General features: G+C 32.6%; 1 protein-coding gene across 1 annotated transcript; it reads right to left on the bottom strand.

The window, feature by feature from the left end:
• Positions 1-5434: 5434 nt before the first annotated feature.
• On the bottom strand, positions 5435-26137 carry LOC145943530 (solute carrier organic anion transporter family member 3A1-like). The gene is made up of 14 exons (XM_083051103.1): positions 25810-26137; positions 13639-14134; positions 11893-11946; positions 10121-10226; positions 9541-9757; positions 9246-9392; positions 8939-9154; positions 8744-8851; positions 8426-8659; positions 7461-8003; positions 7183-7372; positions 6924-7112; positions 6687-6838; positions 5435-6456 (listed from the first exon to the last, which is right to left on the bottom strand). The coding sequence occupies exons 2-14, from the start codon at positions 14052-14054 to the stop codon at positions 6167-6169; spliced, it is 2862 nt and encodes a 953-aa protein (XP_082907229.1). The 5' UTR covers positions 14055-14134; positions 25810-26137; the 3' UTR covers positions 5435-6166.
• Between the last annotated feature and the right edge of the window lie 323 nt (positions 26138-26460).

The raw sequence follows: 26460 nt of genomic DNA, 5'->3' as shown, positions 1-26460 counted from the left end.
GGACTTGACGTCATCTCGCGAAATATAAGAATGTGATGTAGTGTATGTATAAAATATATAATAATACAATGTTACATATATATATACAATGTTAAAAGTTAATTTAGAAGATAAAATTATAAAAATCTTTATAAATAAAACTATTTTAATTAAATTATGGGATTGTTCTGAAGAAAATTTAAAAATATTTATTAATACGGAACGTTGTTAAAATATATTTCAATATAAGATTATTTTATATGTGTAAGAATCTGATGGAAAAATCAGAAAATATTCGTAAGTTTTACTAAATTAAATAATTCAAAGGACAATAAAAAATTATTTTATTTTTTACATTCCTTTAATTATATAAATTTTTATTCTTTTTTCAAATTCAACATTATTACTCTAGAGAATCTAAAATCCAATATTCTAGTTAAATAAGCTAATTTATTAATTATTTTGTAAGCAATTTTTATACATAACAATTTATGCATATTTTTGACAAATGGTTTATAATTACAAATAATATGATAAAATAATGAAAAAAGAATTTAAAAAATATAAATAAACATTTTTTACGGTAATTAATTGTTTAATTTTTTAAATTGTTTGTTAAAAAAAATTGTTAGAATAGTTAAAATATTTATTATTTTGTAACTGGATTTCAGGTACTAATGAAAAAGTTATTAGTTATTAATTGAACATTTGAATTTATAGCGCAATTATGTCATTGTGACGCCATAGTTTGTTCACGTTTTCGATTAAATGCTCCTTTCTTTACTCTTTATTCTAATTATAGATATAAATCGAAAGAAATAAGAAATTTACAGTACGAAACACAATTTCAACACGTGAGTATTAATTATGCATATATGTATAGAATTGTTTCGCATTCTCGAACGTTTCTCAAAATTAGTTATACGTACACGCGTATATATATATATTATCGCACAAAAAATATTTTTAAAAAATTTAATCTATATATATAATTCGAAATATTAACAGTTTTTGAAACATTTATTCATTGTAAATACATTGTTTGTTTGTATATGCCTTAAATTGTAGAAAAATCAGGCTTGTATATAAATTAATTAAAGGGCGATTTTAACAATTGCGATTATTATATCTCCATTTCTTCGAGTCAGAACAAAAGTTCAACAATAAAAAAATCACAATTTCCTTTAAACTTGATTAATTATCGACTTTTCCTGCGACTTTTTTTCTGTGTAAAGAATGCAAGAGTCGTTTTCGTTTAAATATTTTGGAAAAACTCTGCAGCTTTAATTTTCCTTACAAAAAGCGAAATTTAAAACTAAAAATTTCGCTGTAAATGTCTCTTTTATATAATATCCCCCAAATAGCAAAAATAGTCACTTATTTGACGTTAAAGCCCCTGCATACTCACTGCAGCCATCTTGAATTGATGACGTCAGAAGCGAGAAAATATACCATGAAAATTCTTGCGACTTACGCTAAAAAAAAATGTTTTTCAATAAAATAGGGTTTGTAACCGATAGAACCGACTTGTAAAATATACCGAAAACTCTCCTTTTGTTTGGGTAAGCAATAAATAACATTGTATATGTCGAATTTGCGATATTTTAATTTCTATGTTTTAAAGTTAAAGCAAAAAGAAATTTTTTGGATTTAAATTTCTAAATGTTTTGCACTGTTTGTTTTTTATCTAATAATATTCCTCGTCACGTACTCTATGTGTGTTGCTTTACAAATCAATTTAATAAAGATTATATTAATTCGCACAATTATAATTATCGAAGATGAATCATTAAAAAGAAGTGTAAATAATAATATTTATTTTCATGACCTTGACTTTTTTTGTTCTTCACTACCTCAATCTCGAGTAATCGAGTATTGCTTTCACACAAATGATAGATTAATTATTAAATTGTATCATTAATACTAATCGTAACATTATATACTTCGCTCATATATTATGGTCCCTACAAAAAATACATTATCTATATAAGCAGCTTACATTATTGTAATAGTCATATGTACATAACAGTTTTTGAATGTACGTACATTCATTCCCTAAAAACTCTAATAAATACTCGATCATTTACTTGTTAATCATACTAACAATAAGACACAGGCGCGCACACACGCACATTTTATAAAGAAGATATATCTTACGCGTGCGCGAATAGAGCTCTTCTTTATAAAACGATTTGTTTCATTTATTATCGCTCTAGAATGTTATAAGGAATCTTATCGAGTGTAACAAAAAAAATGGATTAAACTAAACGCGAAAAAACACTTGTAAAATTAAAAATATAGTGCGATAATTATCGTAACAATAATGGTGGTAATGTATAGCAATATTTATAATATTAATAATAATATAATAGAGATAATATAATAGTAATAATAATAGCAATATAATACAATGTAATCGTAAAACTATAACGTTGATCGTGAGGCTAAAGGAAAAAGTAATTACGAAAATTGAAACTGATGTGATACAGTCAAAAATCCAGTAACCATATAGGAATTGTTGCATCGTTCTATCTAAAAACATCGATATAAAGGGGAGAAAAATTCTTACAAAAGTACTTAAGTAACATTGTTATGAGTTTATAAATATAAACTACACGTAAATTATATTATAGATTATACGCGTATAATCGCAATAAATCCTAAAATTACGTCGTGTCACGCCTCCCTTTCTTTTCATTCCATGCATAGAAATACCGCTTCATCTCTCATGGCAATCTCACAAATAAGATTATATTAATTATGTAATTCCTTTTTCAAATTTTCTCCATATAAATCATTAGCTATTTACAATATAGTTGCTTGTGATAAGATTTGGTGCTAATCCGCATCCTTTCCTATCGGCATATTAATTGAATTAAATTTGATTTAATATGTGTATTTTCCCTCTATTCACAGCACTTGGTATTATTCTCTACAGTCTTCTTCAAAAGTTACCGTTCGGAAGAAGTTTATATCACAAAATAGATATATATTGGGTTGTTCGGAAAGTCATTTCGTTTTTTTGCATGAAAATTGTATGTGAAAAAAACGAAATGACTTTCCGAACAACCCAATATAATATATATATGTGTGTGTGTGTGTGTGTGTGTGTGTGTGTGTGTGTGTGTGTGTGTGAGTGTTTAAGGATCCTGGGTCCTCGTCGCGGCCATGTTAGATTGTGACGTCAGAGGCGAGAAAGCACGCGCTAAAAATTCTTAGATGCCATTTTTAAATGAAAAGATATTTCGATGAAACATTCAGATGGCTTTAACACACTTTTAAAATATCTCGAAAACTATTCTTTTCCCTTGACAGTCAATCACAACAATCATAAAATGATCGTGATATCAGACTTTGTCGATTGCGCATGTGCAAACACCAGACGAACTGGGCCTTATATTATAGTCATTTTACAGCTGTTGATTGATTATAAAGGGAAAAGGATAGTTTTCGAGGTATTTTAAGAATGTGCTAAAGCCATCTGAAGTGTTATTGTTTCATCGAAATATCTTTTTATTTCGAAATGGCATCTAAGAATTTTTAGCGTGTGTTTTTCGTCTCTGCCAGGAGTCTTAATTTATATATATATAGTATAGTATATAACATATAGTATATAATATACATATACATATACGTATATAGTATAGTATATAATATAATATACATATTAGGGTGGTCGTTAAATGGAAGATCATGTTGGATGGTCATAAATCAGCTCCAAATGTAGAAAAAATGATTCTCTAATTTTTTCAGATTTTTATTTTCAGCCCTGAGTCTCCCTGTTTGCACGTGAAATACCTAAAACAAAAGCCCAATGTATCATCAGGACTACCAATACAAGAAAATAAGCTGTATTAAAAAAGAATACAAAAAAAAATTATATCCAACAAAAAAAAATCAATGGAAAATAATAAATTAATCGATATATTGATACTCCGTAAAATAATAATTTAAATTTTTTCACTCGATTTGTGTGTAGTATAACACACACAACTCGAGTGAAATACCTCATGTACGATGTTTTACTATTTTCACGGCAATGAAACGTGTTTCATAAAATGTCGCTATTTTAGACTAGAACTAACTTAAATAAATATTTTTTAAATGAAAAAGAAAATTACGTGCCAACAGGGAGACTCAAGGCTCAAAATAAAAATCTGAAAAAATTAGAGATTTTTTTTTTTCACATTTAAAGCCGATTTACGACTATCCAACATTAAAATTCTGAAAAAAACCCATATAAGGACCACCCTAATACATATACATATATAGTATAGTATATAATATAATATACATATGTATATATAGTTTATACTAAAAACACACACACGCATGCACGGAGATCATCGCTGTCGCTAAACTAGTGCGAACGGTTAACTTTGAAGTTTACATTAAATCTGAAAATTGTTTCTAAAATATAACTTGTATTACTATTTGAAAAATTGACAATGACGAGTGTGTCAAGCAAATAAAATGAGAAAATTGCATGAATTGCTATCCTTCTTTAAGAGAAGTACAACTATTGACTATATTTATCATCAAAGCGGATAGTATATAAAAAAGTATACCCAATCGATCGGCAAACATATGTGCAAAAAGTAATTTTAATTAAACCGCTTCTCAATATAATTGATTTATTTAGGGCTCAGTACTTGTTAAGATATTTCACATCTCATATGCTTCATTGAAAAAGAATCTCAGTGTATAACACAAAATATTTATATTTCTCCTTTACATTATTATTTCATTTTGCATTCTTAGTATGTATTTCGTATTTATGAATTCTATATTTTGTTGAGTTAAATTAAAGGCGTACCCCTACTCTCTATAGAATTTCATTCCTGAGTAATTTTGTATAATTTTTTTTTTTTGTGTATATCGAAATTGATTCAAGAGATTGTCAGGTACGAAGCAAAAAATAGACTCCCTCAACAGAGTGAATTTTCTGCGTAAAGCCACAATTATTCCAGACAGAGCAGAGAGTAATATTAATTTCAATTATAATCTTTGATTTACCGAGCCACAATGTGCAAATAAAAGAACCATTTTCGTTGCTTGAAAGCATCATTTGTAGGATATATGTTACTTATATGTGTCCAGTTCTCCTCTCTCCTTTTTTTCTATGAAAAAATACTTTATAAAATTCTAAAAAATTACGGAATAAAAAAATTGATTAAATTGAAAAAGAAGAGTGAGAGAAAAGGAACGGGAGATAAGAGAGAGATCACATGCAACCTATCAATACGCGATTTTATCTATGGAAAAATATAAAATACAAATCAATGCGTTCAACAAAGATTACTCATAATTCTCATTATGCTAATCTTCATTATTTATTTATCTCGCTACGCTAAATTGACTATTGGTTTCGAGAAACCTAACTTTCTAGTTATAAAATAAATTGTAATTTTTGCTTTGCACTAGTGATATTTATATAGATCGTTAGTTCTGTGTGTGATATTTTAGTTCATTACTTTTAAATATACATTTATCTATAGTCTTGTATTTTTTTTAAGGCAGGAATTTTCGTATTTACAATTACGTCATTACGTTGGCCTTTTCTTGCAATCATGCAAGGCTTACTTTATATTGATTTCTTACAGACAATAGAAATTTTTATCCGCATTTTATCTTTTTCGCATATATCTGTTCTTCGTTAACGATACATGTAGCAACAATATTAATCTAAATGTGCAATGAATAATACAATTTCGAGATTGTACGTTTTAAACGCTATGCGTTATACATATCTACTTATTAACACGCGCATATACATCCACACACAATTGTTGTAAAAATTCATCTCCTAGTGATATTATATTTCCTAAAAATAACCAGTTCAGATAGTTAAATTTGTGACAAATTATTTTGAATAATAAATAATATACTACATATAAAAAGAAAAAAATTAATATAATTTAATTCGTTATTGTTACATATATTTTCTAGCGTGTTAATACTATAATATACATATAAACTTTTGCTTTCTTCTCGTGAATATTGTTGCACTGCATCCTCTTATTTTTTTTAACATAAAAGATGTAAGTATGTGGATATGTAAATCTATATATTACTTAGTTAAAATTTATTAGCTAGTAAAAAAGAAAAGAAATATAATTTGTCACAAATTTATACGTATCATCAATTTGATATATTCATTTCTAAAATTTCTAATGTAAAATAAACATTAAACATCGCAGTTGCGATTTTCCTTCATACCACTTGAAGGTTTGACGTCAACATCTGGCTCTTGCATCGCAAGTGGCGCTTGCCTCGTATCGGGAACTTTAATTTCCATATTTTTTGAGCGACTTGTCGTCTCGGTTGAATCGTGCGTCTGATTCGACGACCCTGTTTCCTCGAGGTTCGTTGACTTTGTAGGTTCCGTAGGCGACGAAATAGAGGATGGTGTTGCAATCTCGGAATTCGGTAAAGTTGCATCGCCATCCCCTAAATTCTGTGGTTTTTCTTCAAACACTGTGCGATACATAATATCATATATTATTTTGATATTTGAGACTTTCGCGGTGTACATGAATATTAGAATTAGTTTTCGGAGTTGAATCGCATAGACTTTTTGTTTGATTCCAACGTTTCATGAACATTTCAGCTCACTTCATCAGGAAGGCCTGATACTATATTATCCATGTTGCACATCAACAACTATGAAATATTATATTATTCTAATTACCGAGACTCTTACTCACATTTATCTAGACTGATAATTGATCCTACGAACTCATTGACAGTGAAAGATGGCGGTTGATCTTCCATTTGTCTTCTTCTTCTCACGAGCCACCAGTCAATCAAAAATAGGGCCAAAGCTAAAATTTTTATCCCAGCACATAGGCCGACATATCTAAAACCATCGATACTACAATGAGTATTGACATAAAAATAAATATTTTAAAAATATGTATTATGTATTGAAGAAGAGATACAACCTGTATCTAAATTGTTCGATATCGTAGAGTAAACATCGACCTCCCTTTTCTCCACAAGTGCTCTTCCACAGTAGGCACGTGGAGTCAATCAAGTTGCCAAATAGTATCGGCGCCGGAATATAGCCAAATAACCGAAAAATTACAAACTGCATACCCAAAGCGAAAGATCTTTCTTCTTCGGAAACGGATCTGTGTAACAGTCAATTTAATATACAAAAGAAAGAGAGATGCATTTATGCCGTAAAAAAGTACTACTTACCGTAACACTATCATGAGCAGAGGCATTTGAGTTACGGCAACGATGAATGTCATGAAGAATAAAAGAATCAGAAATGGAAATATAGTTCTACAAGGTGAAGTACAAGGACCAGCAGTTGCTACGGGTACAACCGTCACTTCTGCAAATTCTGGAGCAGCTGGTGGTAACATAGTTAGATTACCATGTATACCTAGAAGAAAAAAATATAAAATTTTAATACACACACTTTGAGATTACCCGAGAATATCACATATCGATATGTTCGTGCCTAGACTTACATGCGCAATTTGTAAAATTCGATTTGGAACTAAAGGCAGTGCAACCTGCGTGACATGGACTAAAATATGTTAGACCATTATTTCCGCAAACCGGTTCGACATCCGTCATACGGCATTCACAACCAAAGTTACATGCGGCAGTAAGATTTACTTGAAAGGGTTCAGGACCCTTTGTACTACTGTTAAAGTATGGAATAGTGGTCCCAGCCATCTTAACGTTCTCGCAGCCGAGGAAAAACAGCAGACCGTAACACACCAGGCAAATTATATTTGAGACGAGAACAAATTGCACCGCGCCCTTCGGCCTTAATTCTAAACGTTTGAGCATACATCCGCCGAAAAATATTCCGATACAGGCGCCTGGTATAGCAACGGAACCCGTGAAGATACTGGCTTGACTCTTCCCCAAGCTGAATTGTGTTTCGAGATATTTGGGTAAGAATACCACAAAGCCAGACACGATCACCAATTCCATGCATGCTCCCAAACATGTGACAACGTAGACTGGATTGCAAACAAGCCTCCACATACTTCGTGGAATATCTGTTGTAAGAAAAAAAAAACATAAGATTAAAGATCTTTTAATTCTAATTCGTCATGTACCGTCATATTAGGTCTGTTCTTTTCAGCTGAACTGGCTGCACTAGTTCAGAGTTTATCTTTTCTTCCAATGTCGAGTAAACTAGTGCAGCCAGTTCAGCTAAAACAAAGAACCCTGCACTATAATCCTATATAAAATTAGATCTCGGTAAAATCAGCTAGTTTTTTTTTCATATATTGTAGCTTATGATCTGCTGAACAAAAAATGTAATAGGGTCAAAGCTAAATGGATAGCCCTAACTGGGCTACAGCCAGTCAAACACGAAAACTCTGCGAATTATTTGAGAAGATTTTATAGAGATCCAATTTCATATTAGTGGGTATTTTTTCGAATATTGAAAAAAATTCAAATAACAATAATTTACCTTTTACATCTTTGCCATAACCGCTATCGTCTACTTTTTCTTTTTTAGGTTCTTTTGATTGATCTTTTTCTTTTTGCGATAATGCCTTATTTTTTTCTATAATTCGTATTTTTTCCTTCTCGCGCTGTAAAGTTTTAGGAAAACTGAAGAAAGGTATCGCTACTAAAATGAGGAGCAACCCGCAAAGAAGGAATCCACCCCACCACATACCAACCCATCTGTGGTCTCCGGGATCTGTTTAATTTAATATTACATAGAAATTCAAGCAAGTATAAAAAACATATATACGAATATATCGAGAAAAAATATTTTTCTTACCGATACTTATAATTGTTCCGGAAAATGAATCCATATGGAAGGACAAGAGATACGCTCCAAGAAGAAAACCTAAAACTGGTCCAAAGGCTGCCATACTATACATACAACCTAAAGGAATGAAAATTTCGAATGTATTATTTATTATTTCCATACACACAGACACATTCATGTAATACAAGAGAACAAGAGACCCACCAATATATAAAGATGCACTTTCCGGTCTCACGTGATCATCTATATAAGTAGTACCAAGAGTAAATAAAGGAGAACCTCCACATCCTAATAGTAACTGAGCAAGTACAAATAGCATAACAGGTCCGGCCGTAGACGGAGATCCCTGTATGCAATTATCACCTCTTAAATTATTGTGTGGTGCTAAGGGAGGCGAGGATAATCCTGATGAAAGTCGACCTGTGGATCGATTTCCAAGTAGACAAATTTTTAATTAAAAATATTTTTTTAACGCTTTTCTCTTATTATATAAATATGCAAAAATAGTTACCCAAACCCATATTATCTTGTTCACGTAATGATACGCCGCGACAGATATTATCTGAATTGGAATGATTTGCGGTTGTCGTCAAGTTGGGCTCCGCTGTGAAATGTGGCACCATAAAGATCATCGATCCCAGTCCCATTATCACTGCACCTAAAATCAATCGCGATAAAACCCAATATAGTATCAGATCAGACATTTAGCCGCTGTATCATTAGACTTGTAATTGTAATGAGAACCGCGAATAGAGAGAAAGATAAAAATGATCTATTTTTTTTAAGTAAAAATCAAAATATCATACCGATCGCTATCCATACAGGTATGTGTCTGCGACTGCCGAGATAACTGACAAAAATGACAGTAATAACATTGCCGATTTCGTAAGAGCTCGCAATGAGGCCTGAAAGGCTGGACGGGATCTCGAATCTCTTCTCTATGGTCGTTATCACAGAATTGATGTAACCTGAGCTAAGCGCTTGTTGCAACGTAACAAGGAACGACAGGAGAAATACGAACACCTGCAATCATAAATATAAATAAAGCCATATAATTTTCCAAGGACGTGTCGTCTTAAGGTGACAGATCTTTGACCTTTACAGATCAAGATCTTTGAGAAGATTCTTCCTATATTCTTATAACGTACGGGATGGAGAGAGGGAGGGAGAGGAGAGAAAAGGAAGAGGGAAGGGATGAGGAGAAGAGGAAAGAGGGGAGGTGGAAGGGAAGGAGGAGTGGGAGGGAGGAAGGGAGAGAGAGATCATATAGCGGAAAATATATTATTTTTATCCATCGTTTTGCGAGAATGTTTTGTTATATTTCTGTAAACGTATATATACTTCTTTTTTTTCGAATAACTGAACAAGAGGTATTTTTGGACATACCTTTATTCCAGCGAATCTCTGAATAAAGGCCGGCCTACAATTTAAAATTCCACATTCCTTGGAGTCTGGATTAAACGGTGGAGTTTGAGCCCTCTCCTTCTCCGTCCTGGATTCATTCAAAAAGATTAAAACAATGAACGGGCAAACGTCTTAGGATAAGAATCGATAATTACGAGCAAAAAAAATCAGTTTTAGAAATGCGAAATTATTCAATTGAATCATATGTAAATGAAATGTAAGAGAAAATTATAATGCAAATACATTTCATTCGATACAAATAATTGATGCAAATGATACATTGCAACACAAAGATAACACTAATTTACAGCCAAAAATTATTTTAAACCAGACAAAGTGTTTCTTATAGATTTTTGAGTACTGAAAACAATGCCGCAAATCAAATTTCACTAGCACGTCAGATTTCCGAAATTGATGTTTAATGTGTATTCATCCTCTATAAAATGCTTTTTTTTAATTTCAATATCTTGCTTATTAAAGCTGGAAACTACTTTTCATATGGAGATGCTCCTAAAGAGAAAAGATTTTTGAAAAAAAAATATTTTTTTCAAAATTGATTTTACTATTATTTGTCCCCCTTTAGATCATACAACTTTTGTCTGGAACATTTTTTCGAAAATGCATTTGTTTCGAAAAATTCAAGGTGGGTAATTACAATGAGACACCCTATATGTAAATATACATTCACAAAAGTAACACTTTTCGGACCAATATTTTTCTCGCCTATTTTCCCGTTGTAAGTTCGAGGATTATTAATTGAGGGTACTTTGTAATCTCAAACCAAGAGATACAGTTCCTAAAAAAATTAGAATTAATTTTCGTGCTTGGCTCTATTGGCCGGATTTGTAAAAATCACATTTATTTATTTATTAAATACTGAGAGCCGTTAAAAATAAAAATATTTCTTAAAAATATTCTTAATTTATATATTCGCGTCTGGGCCTAATCATGGCGCTATTTACCAACATACATTATAAGGCAAATGAAAAATATAGGATCGAAAGGGTCTGAATAGCTTAGAGGCAAGAGCAGTCGCCCGGCAAGTTAAAGACGCGGGTTTAATTCCCGCTTCAGCGACTTTTTGGACCAATATTTTTATCGCCTATTTTCCCGTTGTAAGTTCGAGGATTATTAATTGAGGGTACTTTGTAATCTCAAACCAAGAGATACAGTTCCTAAAAAATTAGAATTAATTTTCGTGCTTGGCTCTATTGGCCGGATTTGTAAAAATCACATTTATTTAATAATTATATGACTTCATCATAGGCGGAATATTTGCTATCTCAGCAAAACTCTGTATTTATCCTTCTTAACATAACTAAAAAGTAAGATATCGAAATAAAAAAAATGCATTTTATAGGGGATGAACAATATATTCATGACATCTGATCAAAATTTTCAGATAACGTTAACCTTTTTCACAAAAAAATTTCAAATATTACAAAAAAGCCATTTTTTGCATATTAAACCTCAATTATTTTGAAAACCTGACGTGCTGGTGAAAATTGGCTTGCGACATCGTTTTCAAAATCTATAAGAAACACCTTGTCTGGTTTAAAATAATGAAAAAGAAATATATTTTTGTGAACTAGTGTAATCATTTTTTTATTCACTGTGCATAGCTACTAGAATTTCTTCTCAAATAAGCGTTGTCGCGTGCGCAATATAACAAGAATAGATAACAAACAGTTATACGCAACACACAATATGTATTGTATTAGATGCGTAACTGCGAATAATGACATCAACTTTACCTGTCCACCATAGAAGCACTTGGATTCCTGCTGTGACACTTGATGATAAAATCTCTGAAAAATAATAGAGGAACAAGGGAAAAACAAAGCATGAGTATATTGTGCTGTAATGGAACGGTGTGGTACAAATATATTAATTGCAAACGCGCTAACTGCGATAGCATAGATAGAGTTAAATCGTCTGTGCGACAAGTATAAAGTATAAAGCGCGCTACATCTTCATCTAAATTATACGAAGCGATGGAATGGACGTTCTATTGCGCGCTTGCAACCTTTTTCGGCGGTGAAAGTACGAATATCTCGACGTAATATTGTCGTTCATCGGCTATTGGACGCGTGACCAAGTTTTTTCGTCATCACTCATCACCTGTTTGACAAATTCTTAGAGAGTTTTTCACCCACTGCAATAAAGTGATGGTGCAATGAGACATGTCTGTGTTGCGATAATCAAACAAAAAAGAAATAGAAAAAGTGATCTGACTAAATCTACTTGACGCACAGCAAAATATGTCATGGTCACCATGTGCTTTCACTTTTCATTTGAGCTGTTTTTCGCAATCATGTAATTGCAATTTACGACCGTGTGCATTGCTAACATTTCCTAAAAGCTTCATCGAGACGACAACCAAAAGTACAGTTTCGAGCGAATCAAAAGCACACTTGTGTAAAACAATTCAGCTTCGTATAAGACAGAGAATGATACTTTAAAACTCTTAAGAAATATGAAGAAATATATTGTGAATGTCATATATGTATAATGAGATCAGAGAGATGATGTTTTTTTCTTTCAATAAATTATTTATTAACAGTCCAAAGATGTCTTTTTTGACTCTTTTATACCTTTGAAAGAGGAGAAAGGATAATATCTTTAAAAATTAGATTAATAGCGATCATCTGATTTGGGATCTGATCGGTAATTAACGATGAGATAAGTAATATTACAAGTAGATTTAAATTTGTTCATGGTTTCTTGAACTCTCTATAATTACTTCGAAAAAAAAAACAGTATTAAATAGACTATAACCTAGACAAGATAGGTTTGAACTCTCCTGAAAAACAAGAATAGTACTTCCAAATTCATTCGAACCTGGATCATATTCGAATCTTTTATGAGTACTTATGAGATATGTGTATATATTATACATATATGTGTGAAGGGATATAGATGAAAAATATTATTTCGAACCTTGCAAGTGTGCTCAATCTAAAATTCATACATATAACTGTTCTAGATTGACTATTTCGTAAGTACAATATCTGTAATATTATTTATTATTCGAACCCTCTCTAGAAAATAAATTGATTATTGGATTCAACTCGGTTTTTTTAAGTACACAGAGAGAATTTTCTCTTAGAATTTACCCTGAAAATCATAATAATCGTGGGTATAGAAAGAATTTTGTGAGATGAATTTCTCTGATTAATATTTATCACAATAAAAATAATAATATCTATTACAATAAAATATAAAATATGTTTGATCAATTTTACTATGCAATTTAGTACAATTAATCAAATATGTTTTATATTTTATTGTGATAGATATTATTATTTTTATTGTGATAAACATTAATCAGAGAAATTCTCATAAAATTCTTTTCATACCATATTGTCCCATGATTACCATGATTTTGAGGGTAAATTCTAAGAGAAAATTCTCTCAGTGTATATATTGAACTTTGATCCCATTCCTATTGATGATCATCGTTGTAAAGAATTTGGACAAAGTTGTTTCCCACTACTCACCTATGATCCACAAGGCCGGAACTCGGATTTCTACTGTGACACCTTATGACGGTGTCGTGGGTTAATCTGCCGTTGGTCGCCTGCAGCGGATCCGCATTATCATCGGTACCAGTGCCGACGCTTTCCGCATAAAGACCCGTCATCGCGTACATACTTTCGTTTCGTCGATGCCCAGGGTGATAATTGCTGCCGGATTCGGACCTTCTGTGACCGAAAACACCGCTACTGCTCTCGTTCCTCTTATGGCCACTCTCGGATCGTTTGTGGCCAAAGGCACTGGATATACTCTCGGCACGTTTGTGACCGCCCTCGGTTCGCTTGTAACCAACACCGAAACCACCCCCCGATTCGGTGCGTTTGTGCGCAAACATGCTCGAGCTGGAGCCGTTTCTCTTGTGCCCGCTGGTGGACGCCATTTTTTTGTCATCTATCTCTTCTTCCTTCGCGTCCTTTCAATGTTAAATATTACGAGCTTAATGGTGACATTTTTTGTTGCCTGTAACAAAAAATTAATAATTACATAATATTAATATTAATGATCTAATACTTGTTCACATAATTATATATATTTTTATATATAAAGAAAAAGTATGTAGCTGCTAGCTGCTAATTACATACTTTTTTCAAATACAACTATGTGTTTTCTTTACGTCAATTGATTCCTTTCATTATTTTGTGCATAAAAGTATTAAGGTAAGATCAGAAAATGGATATTTTATGAAATATTTCATAGTTTATGTAAGGTTATGTTAAACTGAAACTAACGTATAAAATATCTCGTAAACTATTAACTTTTTGGCCACCTACCCTTATAACTTTTTATAGTGAATATTGCGAGAAATCGATTTATATTTAAAAAAATGAGGTAATTCCATTAAGGGAGGAGGAAAACCTTTTAAATGACCTTGAAAATCGCCCTTCAGGAAAAAGTCAGTAGCGCCAATTTCTTTCCTCCTCGAAATCTTATAACTTCTGTTTAAATCTTTTTTTTTTTGTATTTTGCTTACTTTCAGAGATATTTGCCTAGAGAAATTAAAATGAAACATCTTGTATATATGCAAAGTCAATGGCGCATCGTTGGTTTTGCTCTTTCTTTTGTTGTAAGTCCGTTCCTGGACCGGTAAAGAGATACGTAATAAGAAAGTTGACTCGTTGTTAAGCCGACTATGCTTTATAAAGTCATACGATCAATTGATATCTCAAGAGATTCAACAGTTCAATGAACTCACTTCCGTAAAGGTCAAGGTCGTTCGGCAACATAAACGATGTCCCAGCAAACTCGATATCATCTTTACAAAATAACTAAGGGATAACTGTAATTACTATGATTATATTACTGTGTTATATTTGGAAAAGAACTAGCATATCAATTAGATTTTCGTTTGTTTTACAAGATACTAGGTCTGTTCTTTTTATCTGAACTGGCTTCACTAGTTCAGAATTTATCTTTTTTTTCCAATGTAGAGTAAAAAAGATAAACTCTGAACTAGTGCAGCAAAAAAAACAGACTTAGTATTAAAACTTCAATAACTTTATAGCGGTAACTATGTATAGATAAATCATGATTATTAAATCATGATTATTAAATCATGATTATTAACCTGTATTAAGGAACTAGAATTAAAGTTCATCGTTAAGAAAAAGATCATATTTTCTCGTATTACGTATTTCATAATAGAGTTTTGAAATTTAATTAACCCTTAAGATGAATCAGGGTTGGCCGGAAAAGTCCAGTAAGTGGAAAAAACCATGGTAAATTCCGGTTTTTACCAACTCGGACTTTTTTATCCAATGGAATAAATTGGCAAAAACTATAAAAATGATTACATTAAAATATATTTATATAATTTTATGAAAAATATGCGTTTGCTTTAATTAATAAATCATATTAATCATTATGATTAAAAAAATAAGAGAAATATAAAATCTTCTTTAATTCAAATTAATATATAAAATACATTTTTTTAAACTTTAAAGATATAAAAAATTTTTTTATTTATTTTATTGTTTTTATTAGAAAGTATCAGTTTTTGCCGGTTTTTTCCGGAAAATACCGGTTTTTACCACTGGCATGGACTTGATCCAAAAAATGTGGAATTTTGCCAACCCTGTGATGAATCCCTAAGTTTGTAGGCCCAGTAGCTTTTTTCATTTTCGATTTACATAGAAATGGCTGAATCTTTCTAATCGACTCCCCTCTCTAAAAAAAGATTTATATAAAAGAGGGATACCATTGAGCTAAAAAATAACCAGTCTATCGCTGAATATCAGTGAGTGCATATCGGAAACAAATACGTCAGACTTAGGAGTTACATATATTTATTTCTGTGAAAGTCTAATCTTTAAATGAAATTTGTTGAATTTTGATGATATATTAGAAATAATTTATCTTACAATTACCATTGAAAAATGGCCTCTCAAAACAAAAAGTAACAGCGTTTATTAAGGAAGCTGGGGCCAATTACTTTTGACAAACTTTCATCTCACAAAGAAAATATTAATAATTTTTAATCATCAATGGTTTCACTTTTAAATAAAATAAAGTGTATTTGAAACATCAAAAACTATTTTTTCATCACAGAAACTCATGTCGTACTATTAAAAAATAGCACAGTTTCGTATATTTGTAAAATACATTTTTAAAAGTATTATAAAAAAACTTTTAAAGCAGCATCTATATAAAATATTTTTTTTCCTAATTCTTGAAGTCTAAAGATCTATAAAGTCTCGAAGATCCAGAAAGAAATTTTTGGATCTTGAAAATCTGCGATAATATATTGAGAAAATATTTTCCATATAATACAAAATTCATTCAATAATTAAATTACAAGTCTGCCTTAATACCGGTTGATCAATATTCGACAATAATCACATTTCTATGATTCCATCGCAAAGTAAACTTAAGCGTGCGAACTCCCGCGCGTGCTACTCTCTTATGTTTTTTTTAGATTATCGATTGCGTGCGTCCTTGATTTCGTTCCGATGAAACATTGAAGGGAGTATATGGCTGGATAGTATAGATCGACAAGTTCAAAATCAGGGGTACTGTTGATATCATAAGTTCACGAGTACTTACACGTGGACAGCGAGCTGTTTACAGCAAGGTATACAGCGAGAGATTTACAGTAGATCGATATGTCGTTGTGCATCTCTATAACACTAGTTTACAAACAATATTTTTTTATTATTTTAAACCAGACAAGTTGTTTCTTATAGATTTTTGAATGCCGCAAGCCAATTTCCATTAGCACGTCAGGTTTCCGAAATAATTGAGGTTTAATATGCAAAAAATGGCTTTTTTGCGATATTTGAAATTTTTTTGTGAAAAAGGTAACATTATCTGAAAATTCTGATCAGATGTCATGAATGTATTGTTCATCTCCTATAAAATACATTTTTTTCTTTCGATATCTTACTTTTTAGTTATGTTAAGAAGGATTTAAATACAGAGTTTTGCTGAGATAGCAAATATTCCGCCAATGATGATGAAGTTATAATTATACTCATAATTTGTAGTTTAAGGCTCCTGGCTCCTTACCGACCATGTCGAAATCGTGACGTCAGAGGCGAGAAAACACACGCTAAAAATTCTTAGATGCCATTTCGAAATAAAAAAATATTTCGATGAAACAGCACTTCAGATGGCTTTAGCACATTCTTAAAAAATCCCGAAAACTATTCTTTTCCCTTTATAATCAATCAACAGCTGTAAAATGTAATATTATGAGGCCCAGTCCGTCTGGTCTTTGCACATGCGCAGTCATTCCGCATGTCAAAGTCTGATATCTCGATCATTTTACGATTGTTGATTGACTGTCAAGGAAAAAGAGTAGTTTTCGGATATTTTAAAAGTGTGCTAAAACCATCTGAAATAGTAGTTAATCGAAATATCTTTTCATTAAGGCTCCTAAGTGCTCATCGTGGCCATATTGGATTGTGACGTCAGAGACGACAAAGCACACGCGGAAAATTCTTAGATGCCATTTTTTAATGAAAAGATATTTAGATATAATATAGATGACTATTTAATAGAATAAATTATTATTACAACTAAAAATATATTCATCAATTATAAATAAATCTCGAAATAAATTTATAAATCATCTTCATTCGTTACGATTATTCTAAGAAAATTATTAGAATAATAGATAACAAATGAAAAAGATGATTCATAATAATTTATTTGTAATTGACAAATATATATTTTTAGTTTATTCTAATAATTACTATTATTATTAATTTCAATTATTATTCTAATAAAATTATTATAATAATAAAATCTCTTAATAAAATCTTTTGACATTAATGAGATATCCGTGCGAGAGAGAAAGAGAGAGAGATGATGTAATCTCTAACACATGCGAAATATAAATATATATATTGCAAAGCGTTTGTCACGCACCGAATAATATTCCGCCTTCGGAAACAATTTTGATAACGTCCCTGATTATCGATCGCAAACGAACATGCAAGGTATGCATTTATAATGCTTAATGCAATTCACAAATAATTGTTTTTTTTTGCCCTCAGTCGAGAACTTGACTCTCATTCAACTCTCTCGATTAGATTCAAATCTGAATGTGAAAATTACCAATAATCTTAACATGCTCACAGTCGAATAACTCATTACAATCGCAAATTCCAGCGCACCGAATTGCTGTGAACCAAGAATTGCCAGATACTCCAAGGAGCAATGAACTAGAGTATATACCGTTATACAAAGATTTTCGATCAATTTATTCATTTCGGATGGCTCGCGCTTTGTCGTTTCTCTGTAAATTCGCTAGCTCGTCATATTATAACATCATCGGAAAAGCTTTAATGTTCTAGTAATTTACAATGTATTATTGGATTTTAATATTTTACGTTTCAACATGTGTACTGAAAAATTTGTATAAAAATATATCCGGTGTAAAAATCAATTCGCACATTAAATAAGAGAAATATTTTTACTGTCTTTATTTTGACTAATCAAAAATAGCTAATACTCGACGACAGTAAATCCTTAAATCAGCAGGGCTCATTTCCGTTGGTGCATAGGTGCGGAAATGAATGTTGCGGTGCGCTTCATTCGAACGCGAATCGATCGGACTTAAGCTAGGTACTAGATATGACCAAGCCGACTCTATCCTAGTAGTGATACGGCTTAAACCGTCGAGGAATCCATCTATCCTCGTGCACACAGATTAAACAATCCCTCGCGTGCTGGAAGGTCTTGGAGTTTCTCGCGATAGCTCGGCCACTAGGTCAGTCTTTTACCCTTACATTTGTAGCAGCCATATCGCATGATATTGCAAGGCGATATTTTGATTTCTCACCGATACATTATATTTCCCTTTTATCGATTTTAAAGCGCTCAACGTGATTGAGTAAAAGAGTAAAAGCTAGTCGTTCTAAAGAATGTACATTCAAGTATTTTTGGGGTAGATATTGTTATACTTATTTGTATTAATAGGATGAGATTTATCGTCAACTTGTATTAGAGAGAGCTAGAAGACATATACAGGGTGTCCCATAATTCGCGAACCACCCGTCAGTTGCAGGTAGAGCATGTTGAACTGAATAGAAAAGTCCTCTACCATTTTGCGATTTTCGCAATAATTAATGAGAAATAAATTAAAGAAGATCAGCCAATTCGCGTGACGACGGGGAGAAAAGACAGCTCAGTTTCATATCGTTACTAAGCATGCGGCGAAAAGAAACAGTATAATGTTACACGGTTGCTAAGCGCGCGATGAAGCGGGGTGGAGCGCTTTACAAAAGACAGTAACTCTATACGAGTAGCGCTAACTCTGGACCCCCGAATGGGCTGTCTCTTCTCGCTGCACGCTTATCATCGCTCGAATTGGCTGATTTTCTTTAATTTATTTCTCATTAATTATTGAGAAAATCGCAAAATGGTAGAGGACTTTTTTACTCAGTTTAACCTACTCTACCTGCAACTGACGGGTGGTTCGCGAATTATGGGACACCCTGTATATTTCGAATTATTGAATTACGTTCCAATCTCTCTCTATATTCGCTTCCTCATTGCTGAATTGGGGTACAGTTCCGAAGAGCATAAACCTCCGATTGCGCTAAAATTTTAACCAAAGCTTGTCCTTGACTTGAGTATAAAGCACTATGAAGGATTTTTGCCGACAAGGCCCCGTTTGCCCCCCACCTCCCCTCAAAGTTCCAAATATTATTACTGTATATCTCCGAAAATATTGATTTTAGAGAAAAAAGTTTCAGACCAAAAATAAAGCTCTTTAAAAACTCTATAAAAAAAAGTTACATACATTTCTTACATAAATCCATTATTTTGGGTGTTATATAATAAAATAATAATTTAAACGCTATCGTGTTAATACAATGTATCGCACCAGATTCATAGGGAAATATATTAATAGAGTTGCTTCAGTTTATGATTTCGCTTCGCCTTGCAAAGTACACGCGTGGACACAGTGGGTTCCGCCCCCCCTGTGGGGGGGGGGGATTCCACTTCCAAAAAAAATAACCTAATCCAAACCTATTCCCGATTTTAAATGGAAAGTAGGTTATATAATGTAACCCAAACCTACTTTCCATTTAAAATCGGGAATAGGTTTGGGTTAGGTAATTTTTTTCGGAAGTGGAATCCCCCCGTAGGGAAGGCGGAACGCACTGTGTCTACGTGTGTACTTTGCAAGACAAAGCGAAGTTCACATGGGTTTGCAACTTTCCACGCAAAGCACGGTTCACTCCGAAACCAAATTTTAGGTTTAAATCAGAAATAGGTTTGGGTTAGGTTATATCTTCCGGAAGTGGAGCCCCCCGCAGGGGGGCGGAACCCACTGTGTCCACACATACACTTTTTCACGCGAAGCGAGGTTCCAGATGGGTTGGCAACTTTCCACGCGAAGCGAGGTTCACTCCGAAACCAAATTTTAGGTTTAAATCAGAAATAGGTTTTGGTTAGGTTATTTTTTTGGGAAGTGGAATCCCCCCCGCAGGGGGAGCGGAACGCACTGTGTCCACGCGTGTACTTTGCAAGGCGAAGCGAAATCATAAACTGAAGCAAATCTATTAATATATTTTCCTATGAATCTGGTGCGATACATTGTATTAACACGATAGCGTTTAAATTATTATTTTATTATATAACACCCAAAATAATGGATTTATGTAAGAAATGTATGTAACCTTTTTTATAGAGTTTTTAAAGAGCTTTATTTTTTGTCTGAAACTTTTTTCTCTGAAATCAATATTTTCGGAGATATACAATAAAAATATTTGGAACTTTGAGGGGAAGTGGGGGGCAAACGGGGCCTTGTCGGCAAAAATCCTTCATGGTGCTTTATACTCAAGTCAAGGACAAGCTTTGGTTAAAATTTCAGCGCAATCGGAGGTTTATGCTTTTCAGAACTTTATCCCTGAATTGTGTGATTCGCGATCTTTTCAAATCCTGATCAAACATTTCCATCTCAGTTCTCGGTTCTTCGAAGAGATGCGTAAAGGATTTATTAGCAGTTCTTTAAACTTGGTCGGAACAATGGATTGGTAAATATTCTTTAGGTTTTCAATCTTATATATTACCAGAGATTATTGGTCTCTCCTCATCGCGCAATATATCCCAAAAATTGCATGATATGCTGCAAATGGTGGATACGTCCAAATACTATTGTAGATTGCGGCACGTGAAACTTTAATTCACCATTACACAACGCCTACCTTCGTGACAGTAGATTATTTGTCGAATACAAAAGCGGGAATCTAGATACAGCTCGACTAGATCAGAGCATAGTATGCCCTACATTTCAGAATCAATGAGTCTTTTTTCATGTGCTTGTTCATATTTTATGCTTAAGACTTAATGGTATTTACTGGCTGATAGAACGTTCAATGGCTAAGGAAAGCACACACAGAGGTGTGTGTGTGTTTTATAATAAGTAAAAGATAGTGTTATATGATCTGCTCAGTATTTTGAGCTTTTGCAATATGTAAAGCAAACATCGATAAACCTTATATAATCATCTATATAGATGAAAGCACTACCGTATATTATCGTGTTCCGGTAAAGTTTTGGCGCTGGAATCAGGTAACAATATAAATATGTACTGCAATGCAGAAAAATAAAATGCGACATTATGATTACACGAGTTATATAAGTCAATGCTACAATAATGACTCTGATACGTGCGCATTTGTATGATCTATCTTACAAAAATTTTATTACACTCAGAACAAAAAATGTTATTGCTTTACTGACATATATTATGATCCAACCGATTTGAATCGCTGAAACTCTATGTGTGTTATTCTGCCTTCAAGAGTTGACAAACAAAATTTAATAATGCATGAGTTTCAAATTTTTTTTCATTATATAATATTTACTTGTTTATACTTGTTATGACAAGATATCAATCAATTCAGTTTCAATATTCTAGGTCACTCGACATCATCCCTGTCCTTTCGCTCATCTTTTTCGGATATGTGCTTTATTAAGAGATTTTAATGATATTGGATGATGTCCAAAAAGTTCTTTGCACGATAATATTGTAGCGTTAATTTCTGATAGTCGTGATTTAATGGTGCCAGGCAAATCTACGTACGAACTGATACATCACGTTTATACCGAAAGAGTTTGCATGCACTCACTATTAAATTATAAAAATATATATACACAGGATGATTCATTTTAATAACAGGCAAATACTTCAAAAATATGCAATTTTACAAAAAGACTCCGAATAAAAGAGTTGTTGTAAAAAAAGACGTACAATGTGACCTTAGTTTAACCTTAGTTTGATCTTGTGACATCTATTCAAGGTTAAAGGTCAACCTAATTTTTGAAAATGACACCACTCTAATTTTTTATATAAATCGATTCTTTTATAATTGCTTCCATCTATAAATTAATGTTAATGTAGAAATAAAATTACAACTAATAAAAATTAAAATTAAAATCGTTATTAATCTACATACAATTTACCAAAATATCAATTAAGCATATTTTGCGGGCAGGGGCCAGGGCCAAATAAAGATCACGCAATGCGTGAGTTCTCACGTATAAATTCTATACGCACTTCGAAAGGCCTCATGCCGAGAAGAGAACACGAACCTAACATGAATGAATCTATAACGAGTGAAATGCTCATTTTTGAAAAGTTTGCAGTTTCTTACTTCATGTTACAAATTGTGAGATTATGAAATGCAAGGGAAAATTACAAATAATAATATGTTTGATAACGCATCGATTTCGCACGCGACTTTAGCCTCGACTTCACCCTAGGATGGAAAAGTTATCAATTATCGCAAACTTGCACTTTCATCAAATATGCGCGCACCATACCGGAAATCTGAAATGCCGATTCAGCACTGACTGATAAATATTAATACGGTCAGTTTGTTTGATCGATAAACAAATTTATTACTATGATACTCATAAAACTCGATGGGATATCTCTTGTTGTAAAGCTCGAAAGAATTTCATTTGACTTATCGAGTAAGACATGCATTAATATTTTGACGACAGAGATTCGTACATAATTTCGTGTAAATTTTACATTCAAATATTTTACGGTTTTTTCTTTATTACAAATTTTATTCAATTGATATACCTTAGAAATTTCTCCTATTGTTTGAACTGTAAAATGTTTTAAATGAGATGATTTTTCTTGTGATGTAATTCTAATAACATTGTCGTTTCAGAAAACGATACTATTCTTAGGGCCTGAGCAGAATGGCTGACTTATAAGATTTGAGACAAAAGACAGCATTGTGCGTTACTATAAGACAAAGATTTAGAGCATAAAACATTGTCTTAAAGTTGTAAGTCAGCCATTCTGCTCAGGCTCTTAACATTGCCGAAACATACCAGTTTAAATGCCAAATTTTTTAATGGTCACATTAAGAAACATGGTTCACATTCGTCTACGAGAAACGCATTACGTAACTGTCACGATTCGCGATAATGAAATGACTTCTCAAGAAACACATACAGCGATATACGTGACTTTCAGTTTTAATAGCAATGAAACTTTCCAAGACGAGTTACAAAATCAAGAAGGATCTCTCGTGAAGCTAATAATCCTCGCGTATATCACCAACTTTTATAGATCAGTATCTATACAAAAATGCGGTTGTTTTAGGAAAAAATATATTTTTATTTAACTTAATATATATTTTTCCAGATAATATTCACTTCCTAATTGATGTGATTAATTTCTTTCGATTTTCTGGCATAAATGTACCGCAGTGAAAGGGAATATTTTATTCCTGCAGCACCTTTTAATGAATGCCTAATGTAGGCCAATTATGTTAATTGGCCTAACAATTAAAGCTACAACGATCAGAGCGATTACGTCGACTTTGCATACGACTAGAAAGATGTAATTCATAAATATAGGCGATTAACATATTATTATTTCGTAGATAAGTTCTTTTTAATAAATTTTTGATAATTATTCAAATCTTATCAATTTGTTTGGAAAGACACGTGATCGTTTTTTCATTCTTTAAAGGCTTAAAATTTTGAGAAAAACAGAAGAAAGAAAACAGTTCCATAAGAGAGAAAAGTATTTTAAAAATTTGATTTAAATTTACACAAAATATATTCAAAATATTCTTGATTTTTTTCATCTTAAAAAGCAATGTACAAAATTTTAAGTATAATTATACGCGTACCTTAATTCTTTTACTAATTGTAACAGTATAACCATGTTCAACAGTTTATCGAGGCATCAATAATTTTCAAGTTATCAATGATTGAAAAAGAAGAGCTTCTCACAAATTAAACTTTGTAGAGTTAAAATCTTAACAAAACTACATTTTTTAGTTAATTTTAGATAGAGTTTACTTTAATAGAATTTTAATTTAAGGCTCCTGGGTGCTCACCGCGGCCATATTGGATTGTGACGTCAGAGGCGAGAAAGCACACGCTGAAAATTCTTAGATGCCATTTTTTAATGAAAAGATATTTCGATTAAACAGCACTTCAGATGGCTTTAGCACACTCTTAAAAAACCCCGAAAACTATCCTTTTCCCTTTATAATCAATCAACATCTGTAAAATGATCGAAATATCAGACTTTGAGACATGTGGAATGACTGCGCATGTGCAAAGACCAGACGGACTGAGCTTCATAATATTACATTTTACAGCTGTTCATTGATTATAAAGGGAAAAGGATAGTTTTCGGGGTTTTTTAAGAGTGTGCTAAAGCTATCTGAAACTGTGCTGTTTCATCGAAATATTTTTTTATTTCGAAATGGCATCTAAGAAACTTTAGCATGTGTTTTCTCGCCTCTGACGTCACGATTTCGACATGGTCAGCAAGGAACCAGGAGCCTTAAGGCTTATTGTTAGTTACAAAGATATAAGATGGCAAAAATTGGGAATATGCAAAAAATGATGAACCTCCTTAACATTTTCGTTGAGGAAAAATCGTTTCCAAATTGGCCACAGAATCTGATGGTGTGCTCCATATATATTTTTCCAGTTACACCCTGTATATAGAAAGTTATATATGTATATAACTTTCATGCATGTATGTATATATGTATGTGAGGTATTCGATTTTTTCATGATATGTAATATCTTTTCCTTTAGTTTATCTTTAGTCTTTTTCTATAGTTTATAAACTCCAATTCGCGAATTATTTTCGATTACGTTAGCGTAATCGAAAAGTTAACGAATTGTTTTAAGATAAAAACTCGAAATGCTTTATCTCCCAAGTAAGCTTCAGAGAAATTAAACATAAAACTTATTCAATTACATTTTAACCGAGAGACAAGAAATCCAGGCGCATATCGTATCTCGCGAAACACATAAAATGAGATAAGCTCGCGAAACAGCGGTGTTTTGTGCAGCGGAGCTCGTGAAAAACACGAGGTTAAAGGGTAGCCTGAGATAACTGATGTTCTTTCACGATCGCATCACGTCGCGCCTGTGTGACACAAAAATTCGATAGACATTTCTCCGGTATAGATTATCGCGGATGACGCGTTTTAATCTCTCTCCGAGTTTTCCGATATGACGCATCGCAGTTGCGACGATTTGCTTTGCTAAGATCTCGAGGTGGTAGACTCGTAAAACGGGATCTTGTGTCAGGCGACCTATATCCCATTGTAGATACAATCGGACAAAAGGTTAGAAGAAAATCCTCGTCCAAGGGCGCGTCTATATAAGGAGAAAGATGGAAAACTTACGGAAAGAACGCGTCGAGACGGGATATTCTTTTGTTTATCCAAGGCCAAAGCGAAAAATCCTCGTCCTGATAGCGCGCGTTGTTCTCCAGGCTACATCACATAAACGCACATTCGCACTGTTCACTGCACGATAATCGCGGTCGACGAATTTTTTTAGATTCTCCGAAGTCGCGTTCGTTGCCGATTCCCGGGCCAGCTCCCGGACAGATCGGTAAAAATTCGCAAAAATCACATTGATAGCCGTTCGACCATCAGCTCGCTGGCTTCAAGGATCATAGACCAGCTGTGTTTTTGCTCGACCATCGAAGAACTCGCGCATGCGTCCTCCATGAGTGCCATTGCTCCATTGCTCTACTGTCTTGCGCGAAAGAGAGGCGCCGTTGACGTAAGGCGCGACATTCAAATGCGAAAAAATGCAAAGAAACGCAAACGTTAGGCCTTGTGCATAATAGAAAAAATGTTAAAAGTAGGAATAAATAATATATTAAATATTAGGAATAGAAATTAGGAATAGAGATTAAATGTAACATACAATAAAAAAGAATAAAATATAAAAGATACATATATATAAGAATTGTATCATGCAGCTATAACATAATCGATCATAATCAAAAATATTTTAGCTTATTTCAATTTAAATAATTTGTGGAT

This window comes from Prenolepis imparis, unplaced genomic scaffold (genome assembly GCF_030444845.1).
Source record: "Prenolepis imparis isolate NDT839.2.m4 unplaced genomic scaffold, iyPreImpa1.0 SCAF_12, whole genome shotgun sequence".
Classification (NCBI taxonomy): domain Eukaryota; kingdom Metazoa; phylum Arthropoda; class Insecta; order Hymenoptera; family Formicidae; genus Prenolepis; species Prenolepis imparis.
Note: the sequence above shows the minus strand (reverse complement) of the source record. Positions and strands in the feature narration are given on the sequence as shown.

What these genes read in the sequence shown, in the direction of transcription:
- LOC145943530 (XM_083051103.1), bottom strand. Translation starts at nt 14,054, where the DNA reads ATGGCGTCCACCAGCGGGCACAAGAGAAACGGCTCCAGCTCGAGCATG. An exon ending in ACCTGTATGGATAGCGATCG is followed by an intron (nt 9,393 to 9,540) that starts GTATGATATTTT and finishes GATTGATTTTAG; the next exon opens with GTGCAGTGATAATGGGACTG. An exon ending in CTGCTCATGATAGTGTTACG is followed by an intron (nt 7,113 to 7,182) that starts GTAAGTAGTACT and finishes ACTGTTACACAG; the next exon opens with ATCCGTTTCCGAAGAAGAAA.